Below are 11,183 nucleotides of genomic sequence, written 5' to 3'. Positions count from 1 at the left end.
TCCTGATCGTGTTTAAACAATAAACAACAGTCTACTGGAGTCCCAAGAATACCATCCCCCAGTGGTATATACACAGCCAGCACGTTGAGTAATCAGCGCAATAAGAACACTTTATTGTTTGCATAATCACTTGATTATTGAAAATATGCAACGATGTCAAACGTACGTGTGTAATTAATGACGTATTGGAATGACAAGTTTTATTGCTGAATTTAATTAAACTTTTGACCTATACACAGTCTTACAGTCCTATACTATATGGATCAGATCCTATACGGTGTGTCACGCCAAGCGACCTAGCATTTCGCCCTGAGTTGGCCCACCACACCCAAACCTAGAAAAAAATATGCCTTTTTTCCACGATCATATAGTTATGTAGTTTTGTGTGTTGGTAACGGACACGTGGGCCCGGTGTGGCGGAAATCTGGTTCCCATTGGCTACTGCGCATGCGTAGACACAATTCATTTTTATTAGAAATTTTAAACCTGGTTTCGAACGAAACATATATTCATGATTTTTTTTATATAGTTTATTCTATTTAATGTGCTGAAAATGTAGGTTTTGTCGCCCCTTTTTCGTTGTTGATCACGTGTTGACGGTAGGCTAGTGGTCACTGGTTATACGTAATAATGTATATTTTTTTTAAATTAAAATACAGCATAAATTTCTATTAAAGAGATAATTCTTTAAACATAAACTTACGAAGTTTGTCGCATCTAACAACTGTTATTTTTAGTCGGAAACAAACTTCTGCGACACCAGCATGTTTAAAGTTAATTTCTTTATCACCGCATGCATGGTTAAAGATATGTAGTAATATCTAATGGGGTAGGGAAAGATGGGACACCTTTTCATTCTACTTTCTTTTCCGATTCGGTAGTAAACTAAGAACGTTTTAAGAATTATAAAACCGTATCCCATCGACTCCCAAATAGACCACTGTTCATTGTTTAAAACACGATCAGGATATTTGGATATTAGGTGCTAAAGGTGTCCCTTCTTCTCCCACTCTACTATACTATTCTCCTAATTCTTAACTTTTTTTACCATATTAGAAAGATGATGTCATACAGTATAGTTATGAATATAAAAAAATTAGGGAAGATGGGACACCTTTAGCACATAATGTTTAAGTATCCTGATTTTGTTTTAAACAATTAACAACGGTTTATGGGAGTCGTGAGGATAGAGTGTTATAATTCTTTGAACGTTGTTTGTTTACCAGCGAATGGGGCGAGTAATAGAATGAAAAGGTGTCCCATCTTCCCCCACCCTACAATATATAATAGAGCCATATACAAAACGGGTGGGCATTGTACGGAGTTCCCCAGTTACATACTTCGCCCACGCAATCTTTACAAAGGGTGCGTTTATGTGACATAGAAAACCCCTTATGGCTTAATATACGATGTTGCGCCATTTGTTCTATATACATTTACCAACAAATAGAATCCATACATCCTGCCCTGGTCGTATTGACTGTGCATTAATATATCGCGTGAGAAAACTCGCTATATTTCCAATAAAGCTTATATACCTTTACAACTTTATAATCTCTTGGCAAAAACACGAAAAAAGCATCGTATTATATTCGTTCAGACGACGTAAATTTGATTGTGTCTTACAAAGCTAGTTTTAAACAATTTAACAAATATTTTTGTTGAAAAAAATAAAACCTAAAAATGGCATGATTTCTTTTCACATATAAATGTTGTATATATAACAAATAACACCCAACGTATATGTGTTTGGAATAAATACTAAACATATAATTCGAAATAGGGCCGTCGTCGTTCCTTATACTGATATTGTGATAAGTTATGATGTAATACCTCAACTTAGTAGTTTTACAAGCTAACATAGGTGTCATAAAAGCATTATACAAATGGTGTTATAAAACCAAACAATTATAAAAACCGTATCCTCTAAACTCCCATAGACCGTTGTTAGTTGCTTAAAATACGATAAAGATATTTAGATATTATGTGCTAAAAGTGTCTCGTCTTTCCCACCCTACTATATGTTTACTGTTAGTGTTTGATTAATGATTATTATGGCCAATTGAAGCGTTGTAACTAGGATACAAAAACTGGGCTTAATATATGGTAGAGTGGGGGAAGATGGGGCACCTTTAGCACATAATATGGAAATATCCTGGCCCGGATTTGAACAATATAACAGCGTTATTATATTTGTTATATCGGCCTAATAGACTAACTAACACCGCTTCCCCATATAACCGATATTAGACGTTTTTTAAAACAAAACATATTTTAACCGAAGGACAATGCAATCATACATAAATTAATATGTAAATGTAACATAATTCTGAGACAGCGGGGCAACGACAGTTGTCGCAGTACGTGTGTTGCGTGTTCATACACCTCGTGTCAGCGTACGGGTTGGATTGCATTACACATGCATTACTAATTAATTTCTGAATGGTTTGATTATTTCTAATGTATAGCAGGGGGAAGAGTCGTTAGATCACGGTTTTATGGTTCTGTAAATGTTTACTATAAATTGGAACGAAAAAAAAAACAGAGTGAAAAGCCCTCCACCCGCCCCAGTATATACAAATCATCAATCGTGGTGCAAAACGCGTTGAAAGTGTGTTGCTTTTGGTCTAATATGCTATTATGTTATACGTTGTAGGTCTATACACCGAGTCCCACGGTGTTGTACACAACTGCTACTTTAATATCAGTGAACAACAAGTGCGAGACACATTCTACACTACACTTGCAGTAAATGAATGGTGGGATAATGGGGCGGAGCCTATATGGATAACAGCTGTCAATCAAGTATGTTGGAATAACTACCAAGTAATCATTAGGTCACGGTAAACATGCCCTGTCATGTTATATTGACGCCATTGTGTGTTATACGTTAGAAAAACGGACTTCGACCGCTAGTTAAGTTATCGTAAGTGTTTTATGGTTTGATTTATTATGTCAATTAAATTCCTTATTCCAACAAAAAGTCCCTTGTTTTAGCAGAGGTTTTACGTCACTCAAACTATTATACACCTTTCAGTTTTGGGGTTTGACTTCGCAAGTCGTTTTGATGTAAAAGCTCCATACGTCCATAACTTTAGAATTGTTGATAATCAGGTGTTTTATTATTATTGGAAAACATGGCGCACAAGAACGACTGGCAATAAGTTAAACAATAGATATTCTAATGCGTATTGGAGTATCTTTGGTTAAACAGTTAGGAAAAATGAATAGCGACTGCTCAAAGGTTTACCATTCATGTACAAAAAAATATGAAACACTCTTTTTCATATTTTTTGCCAGATTTTAATCAAACCAATTCACTCGCGTTTTGCGCTCTGGCGCCAGCTTGCGACGCAAAGTGTTTGCACTAGAAATACAAAGACAATTGCACAATTTCAGCATTAAGTATTGGTTTCATTACCACGCTTGGTAAAAAACAACAGAACAGTTTATTTATTGATAGTTTCATGTTCCTAAAAGAGGGTTGTTTATAGTTAAAAACACAACTATATATTGGATATTTTGTGCTAATGAAGTCCAACTTACCCCACTGCTAAAGATATTAGATATAGATCACTGTATTTATTGGTCCGTTTTTAACGTTTTTTAAAAGGACTTGACATTTCGACGTGTCATTTAATTTATTTTGGTAAAAGGTTCGACACCATTTTCCAGGTGTGTTTTAAATCGTTACATTTAGTGTGTGTTGTTTTGTCTGAGCCTATCTAATACAACTAAGTTAATGCACTGATTAAGACGTGATTTAGCAAACTAATCGCGGCAGTTAGAGTATTGGCGCTCCTAATCAAAGTTTATTTTAACAGGGCTTACGTAGCGGAGGTTACATGTTCCCTGGAAGTTATGCAAGCATTGGCGGTGTAACTGCCACAAAACGTATTTTGGAAACTTCTGATACACCATTTGAAGAATCGGACTGGAGAGTGAGAATAGACGAGACAATGAAGTGGTTCAATGATGATGGTCTTGATATGATTGCCTTGTACTTTGAACAAGTAAATATAAATACCCAAAATTCGAAACATTGAACTTACCTAGATAGACTTATTTAGCTTAGCACATAACATCCAAACATCCTAATCGTGTTTTTAAAAATTAACAACGGTCTATGGGTTCGGGAGAACACGGTTTTATAAATCTTTGAATGTTCTTTGTTTACTACCAAACGGAACGAGGTAATAGAGTGAAAAGATGTCCCATCTTCCCCCACCCTACTATATATACAATAATCCCATAATGTTTGAATTTTTAGCCTGACGTTTACAGCCATAGATACGGACCAGACAGCCCCGGAATTGCTAACAAAATAATGCCGTTGCTAAATCGAACAATTATGTACTTGATTGAAAAAGTTGAAGAAGCTGGCCTAACTGATGATCTGAACATCATTATTACAAGGTGATTTCTAAACTATGTTTCATAGCCCAATAGTGAGTTGTAGAGATATAGTGGGATGGGAAAAGATGGGACACTTTTAGCAAATAATTTTTAAATATCCTGATCATGCTTTAAACAATTAAGAACGGTCTATGGGAGCCGTGACCATACGGTTTAATAATTCGTTGAATGTTCTTTGTTTACTACCAAATGAGACGAGAAAAATGGAATGAAAAGGCGCCCATCTTCCCCCACTCTACTATATCAGTATTGCTTTACGTCTACACTCAGCCTACAGAGCTATATTTGACTGCACAGCATACTTATTTGGTCATGAAAACATAAATATATCGTTAAGAAATAAAAAAAGTTTTTATTTGGTAGTAAACAAAAGAATATTTACAGAATTATATAACCTACATATTTAAGACTCTAAAAGAGGATTGTTAAATGTTTAAAACTCGACCAAGAAATATCGAAATGAGATGTAGGTGCCAACGGTATCAAATACCTTACTCTCTATAGTACAGTATATAACAACCGATACGAAAATATAAAAAAATCAATATTACATAGCTGGTCAAAACGACTCTGGAATATCAGGACACTCTTGTGGGATTTTGTATTAACTTTTATTGGTCTAACTCTGTAATGGACACTAAAAAAAACAAAAAAAATTCCACCTTCATATCAAAACTATTTACACGTTTCAATATTTTTGCAGTGACCATGGTTTTACCGAAATCGACAAGACAGTAGGGCGTGAAGATGCGATATCACTTGCCCAGTATGTAAACCAATCTTTTATTGACTTCCAATTCGCCTACTCGGCTATTGCACTAGTGGAACCAAAACCAGGGTACGAGGAATACGTACGCGACGAACTGCAAAGTAAGGTCTTGTTTGTGCCTGATAAATATAAATCCATTTACAGACTGTAGCATACATTAATTCTGGTATTCCTACTTTTGAGTTCTGTAAATAAATTTAAAATCCAACACCGTTTTAGAAATATAGTAGTGTGGGGTAAAGTGGGACAGATTTAAAAAAAACATTCTTGCGCGCTCAATTCCTGCCCTACAGATTACTGTAATTAATTATTAAAAATCGGTTTTAAAATATAAGAGAATATGTACTGAAGTTTTCCAATTTCATCCACCCTACTATATATGAGTTGCTTTTTGGGGATGCATAGTCTTTATAGTAAAAAAAAAATGTTTACAGAACTATTACCGCAACCTCGCAACAGGTAAACGTTGTTAACTGTTTAAAATACGACTAGAAAATATGTGATTTATGTAATAACGCTTTCCAATTTTACCTTACATTACTATAATACTTGCCGTCTTTTAAAACAGAGGGTAACCCACACATGCAAGTCTTTCTAAAACAAGATCTTCCTGAGAGGTTGCATTACACACACAACGATCGTATTCCGTCTATTGTTATTAAAGTTGACCCTGGTTATGCTGCGTATCAGGTTATTTTAATACTATATGGTGATATAGAGTGGGGCCGGGGAAAGTGGGACACCTTTTCATCATTTTTTTCTCGTTCCACTTGGTGGTAAACAAAGAACCCTCAAAGAATTAAAAAACTACGACTCTCAGACCATTGTCAATTGTTTAAAACACGGTTAGAATTTCTGGATATTATGTGCTAAAGGTGTCCTATCTTTACCCACCCTACCATAACTTATTTTTATTTAAATGCTTGTTTCTGTTACCCAAAATAGATATTCCCTGGTATTCATGTAAACGCTGGCGAGCATGGCTACGACAACAACTTGGAGAGCATGCGGGCATCTTATTATAGTATTGGGCCATCTTTTAAGGTAATCACTACACACCAAATATTCTTTCTGGCCATATTGTTCATGCAACTTTTGGGGCTTTCAGAAAAACTACTCATTTTCCGGGTTCGAAACAGTAAACATGTATCCGCTAATGTGTCACCTGCTGGGTCTTGAGCCAGCTCCAAACAACGGCTCATTATCCGTCCTTATGGAAACCTTGGTATCCGAGAGTGAAACGACAACTTTGAAAGACCGTGAAACTACTGGCAGCAGTACAACTATTCCTTTGTTAGAACAAACGACCACTGGAAGTGCGTCAAAACTGAACGGAGCAAACCTTATGCTTGTATTCATGTGGCTGCTAATCGCAAGTGTTTTGTAAACATATTGTGCATAGCCGTTAGCTGTATTATTTGATCGATATAAACATTTAACGGGTGAGCATATAGTAGGGTGTGGGAAGACGGGACACCTTTAGCACACAATATCTAAGTATCCTGATCGTGTTTTTAAAAAATTAACCATGGTCTACAAAGGTTGTGAGGGTGCGGTTTTATAATTCTTTGAATTTTTTTGTTTACTAGCAAATCGGATGAAAACTTAGAATAAAAAGGTGTTTCATCTTCCCCCATGCAACTATATACGGTTTTAAGTTTCAATTAACCGCTTTACTTGTTCTGAAAAGACATATTATTGGCGGAAGATATAAGATGTTGTCTATTCTATATAAAAAGATGGTTATAATGTAACTTTGCGCTCATAATTATGCTGCAGTCGGACTATAGCTTGCTTTGAATCGTATATAATTTTCTCCTGTTATATGCAGATTGCCTGTAGTAAGGTGGATGGGACACCTTTTCATTCTATTTTCTCGTCCTATTTGGTAGTAAACAAAGAACGTTTAGGGAATTATTAAAACGTATCCTTATGGTTGATGTAGGTCGTTGTTAATTGTTTAAAATACCATCAAGATACTTAGAAATTAGGTGTTAAAAGTGTCCCGTCTTCCCTATACCTTACTGTATATTAATTCAACATCTACTTTCACAACAACAACTAACTTGTACCAGGTCGGTTGTTAGGACGACATTTTGTAATCAAATATATTATGCAAATGCGATTTGTCAAACTTATTTTCTAATATAAGTATTTTGGAATAAAATGCGAGAAAATTTAACAGCAATCTATTACTCGCTGAACTTTTTCTTCTTTATCTAAGATACTTTTCGTTGTCCGGAACCCGTCAAGGGTTGCATGATTTACGGGAAACCGTTGATCCCCCCTTGTAAGCCCTGCACAAAACAAACTGTTTAGAAAGGTAACAACATTTATATGGGTTCTGTTTTCTGACTGCTCGTAGACAGTTCGTGGAAATTGAATCACTTAATTTTCAATATGAAGAATTTAAGTCAAGAACTTGTAGTTACAGATGACCATTAAAACCATTGACGGAGGACTTATTTCTTTAACTAGTTAACAATACCATAGTTTAATAATGTATTATTATTAAACTATGGTAATACCATAGAATACTAACTTACAAATTTTAATCTGAAATTAGTATATTTGTTCACTAAAAAAAAGCTGTTACATTTACTAATCCAACGTACCAAAGACACGATTCTTCATTTTAGTAAACTGTCACTAAAGCGTGACAATAACAATGGGGCCAATTCGTTGCCCTTTTATCTGTAAGTTAGTATTCTATGATAATACTGAGGCAGGTTAGGCTTATTTTTACAGAGGTTCGGGGAGAATGACTATAGCTTACATGTAGTCGCACGGTGTCAGCAAAGAGAACAAAGAATTTCATGACATCTTTTGTGAAAGAATCAGAGGTTCGTTTTTTTATCAACGACTAAAGTGATAATTTTGTTCGTTATTTTTGTATGGTTATGTTATTATAGTTTACATTGTATTATACCAAGTAGTGTAGTCATGATATCTACAGTCTTATAGGACCCTCCGTAATTCATATTAAAAGGACGTGTCCTTTGTTGCAAATCTAATGGACTGCAGTTAATAAGAAGTTTTAAGTCTTTGAAAGATTCTGCAAAAAGTGATACAATTTGTATATAGCTGCATGAACCTGCTCTACGTTGTAAAATTTCAGATTATTGTTCTGTGTGCTGGTCAATATTTTTACTTTAGTTATTTATACACTTTATTTTCATTGTTCTAGCAGTTTTAATTTAATATTTATAAAAAATCGCGGTGCTAGTGAAGAATCTTCCCCCACCTTATTTGCTAACCCCTATAACCACTAACCCCCTAACCATCAACACCTAACCCCCTAACCACTAACACTTAGTGACTTTACCAGCCTATTCTGCTATGTACCGGAAAATTCTTCACTAGTGCCAAAATCACTTGCATTGTTGCATATGTATATAAATCATTTATTGTAACTTTGCGTATATTGTAATTTAAACCTTTTTTGCATTATTCAACCAATATGTAACATTCTTTTGGTGTTATTTTAACAGAAGTGTTTAAAAGTTCTCTTTAGTAAAATACTTTTATTGACTAATGTTAAAAACACTTGGTCAAGTGTATTACAAAACGTCAAGATTGCCAAGCGGAAAAGGAAGCCGGACAGCAGTGCCTCGTCCCAATCTAGCAGCTCAAAATTAGCGTCCGCTAGCGCTTCCACCACTGGAGGTCGCAATACAACCACCACATCGGTTAGTTCAGCTGAAAGCAGTTCCAAAATGTCCCGGTGAGATATATGGTTGTATTGTTAACAAATGGTATTAGTTCAAAATTCCCACTCTATCACGGTAAAAATCAAGAAATATATCAATACAGGGAAATCTGGTGTTTATTAGTTGATCTATGGGGTGCTGGGTGGTTTTCACTTTTCACTATCCTCCATTTCACAGTGATTCCAGCTTCTATGTAGGGTTTGTGGCAGTACCATGCTTTACCGAAGTTACCCATAGATACACACCTGATAAAAACTATTGTTGCACAAACAAAGTGACATATTATTAATATTCAAACTACTATATAAATTGTTTGATGTATCTGTTTCTGATTTTCGGAATGCTCATTACTTCTGCATTTGTATATATGTACCTTTTTGGCTCGACAGTGACCAACAAGGTGCATTGGTAGCAACTGACCCTTTACTAGTACTACCATGTTAATATGTTCACTTGTACCAATAATTTATATCAATTTACCTATATCATTAACTGCATATCCAGTCGTTCCTCGATGCAACACAATGGGGGAGGAAACCCACACGCACGTAGATATATTGGACTTGATCAAATATGGGAGGATTTACAAAAAGGCATCAGTCAGGTATGTGGATATCTTTTTATATTAATGTTGTATATTAATGTTGTGTTTTCCCAGACTTTAATATGAACTTTTTAAAACACAGCAAAATTATATATATATATATACATGTAGCCTATGTTTTTTAACATGATGATTTTTGTTCAGCTTGTGCTTGAAGTTCAGCTTGTGCTTGCTTTTCAGGTATATGCAAGACAAAGTATGGAGAAGAAGAGATATATGGAACTGTATACGTATCCTTTTATATTAGTTTCTTTTTTTTTATGGACACCAGGACTTCTATCAATATAACAACCTGGATTAGCATTTACTATAGTTAGTTTGATAATGAACTAATTAAAGGTCCTAACCATAGGCCTGCTTGTGGTATCTTTTTGTTGGTCACCGGGCACCAATTAAGACACCCTACTTTGTGTGATGATAAATCAATTAATTCTTAGGAATAATGAAATTGAACAAATTTTATCTAATTCTTAGACACTTACTTTTTGCCATTTTTACTGATTATAAAATTAGCAGTCAATCAATATCCATGCGTCGTCCATTTCTTTAACATAATAAACCCAGCCATGTTTACAACTACTGTACATCTGTGGATCAGAGTGTGTCAGCAAGACAAGCCCCCAACTCATCCACCCCACCAGGGAGGGTCTCCACAACAAAGAAAGACAGCAAAGCAATGACAGGAGCACAGTTTGTTGGCTTCGAGCTTTATAAAAAGCTCAAGCAGAATCTTCAAATGTACCTAGCTGATAAATTGAAGGTGATAAAATGCAGTATTTTTTAGAAAAAAATGCAGTATACTAATTCAGAAGCCCTGTTTGTATCCTATTTTTAAAATGTAGGTTCATTAAAATCCATTTCAAAATTCTAAACTTGAATTATAACGTTTCAAACCAGATACAAGTGATTCACTAAAATGCATTTTGCGACCGCCGAAAGCAAAAAGAGTTAGACTACAGTCGCTACTCGCTACACTAAGCTATGAATTTGTTGAAAAAAATTACCACATTTTTTTAGGTTTTTGTATTTTTTAATTTTCAGAATTTCTGTAACTATATATTTCATAAAAAGGAACTATATCTATATTTCCTAGAAATTTGAAAAATGACCATGAAAAAAAATAATAACAAATTCTGTGTCCTTAGGCTGGAGAAAACCTTTTAAATGAAGATGTTCTACTTTTCTACACAAATCAATGGGAAGATTATCGTTTCAGTAGCCGTGTTTTAAACGGGGTGTTCGGTTATCTAAATCGCCACTGGGTGAAACGGGAATGTGATGAAGGGAGAAAGGAAATTTATGAAATATATTCGGTAAGGATTTCCAATGTGTAAATTAACAGGTTCCTAATTTTATTCCTCTGAAAACGATAAAAAACAGATTTATTTAAAATAACAAAATACATGTTATTTGTTGAAGGGCAAGTATTCTCTAATGCTATGCTTTTGTTAAAAACTTTAAATGTTGTGACTATGAATGTGCTTTTTATATTTTTAAATCTTGGTTTACATAGCTCTGTGATCTGTGAAGATTTTTTTACATCGTTTGAGGAGTATTCAAATTTTGTAATCTGTTAAATAAGAATTAACATGTTTTTTTTATCTCCAATCAATGTCTTTACACTTCACAGTGATATATTTTGATATATATACAGTGGCGCAGCCAGGGGTGAGTTAGGGTATCG

General features: G+C 34.8%; 2 protein-coding genes across 2 annotated transcripts in view; both read left to right on the top strand.

Moving 5' to 3' along the window:
- Nucleotides 1–6,763, top strand: part of LOC100183403 (ectonucleotide pyrophosphatase/phosphodiesterase family member 7-like) — a 10,910-nt gene extending 4,147 nt beyond the window's left edge. Inside the window, exons 4-9 of the mRNA XM_002121800.4 lie at nucleotides 3,825–4,013; nucleotides 4,271–4,416; nucleotides 5,120–5,286; nucleotides 5,754–5,875; nucleotides 6,131–6,229; nucleotides 6,294–6,763. Coding sequence (XP_002121836.1) covers nucleotides 3,825–4,013; nucleotides 4,271–4,416; nucleotides 5,120–5,286; nucleotides 5,754–5,875; nucleotides 6,131–6,229; nucleotides 6,294–6,572 — 1,002 coding nt within the window. The 3' untranslated portion in view covers nucleotides 6,573–6,763. The remainder of the gene's footprint in view (nucleotides 1–3,824; nucleotides 4,014–4,270; nucleotides 4,417–5,119; nucleotides 5,287–5,753; nucleotides 5,876–6,130; nucleotides 6,230–6,293) is intronic.
- Nucleotides 6,764–8,671: 1,908 nt separating this feature from the next.
- Nucleotides 8,672–11,183, top strand: part of LOC100177902 (cullin-1-like) — a 13,597-nt gene continuing 11,085 nt past the window's right edge. Inside the window, exons 1-5 of the mRNA XM_002123456.4 lie at nucleotides 8,672–8,909; nucleotides 9,400–9,499; nucleotides 9,680–9,729; nucleotides 10,064–10,259; nucleotides 10,645–10,812. Of these exons, the coding sequence (XP_002123492.1) occupies nucleotides 8,902–8,909; nucleotides 9,400–9,499; nucleotides 9,680–9,729; nucleotides 10,064–10,259; nucleotides 10,645–10,812 (522 nt within the window). The 5' untranslated portion in view covers nucleotides 8,672–8,901. The remainder of the gene's footprint in view (nucleotides 8,910–9,399; nucleotides 9,500–9,679; nucleotides 9,730–10,063; nucleotides 10,260–10,644; nucleotides 10,813–11,183) is intronic.

Source organism: Ciona intestinalis, chromosome 7 (genome assembly GCF_000224145.3).
Source record: "Ciona intestinalis chromosome 7, KH, whole genome shotgun sequence".
In the NCBI taxonomy this organism is placed as follows: Eukaryota; Metazoa; Chordata; class Ascidiacea; order Phlebobranchia; family Cionidae; genus Ciona; species Ciona intestinalis.
Note: the sequence above shows the minus strand (reverse complement) of the source record. Positions and strands in the feature narration are given on the sequence as shown.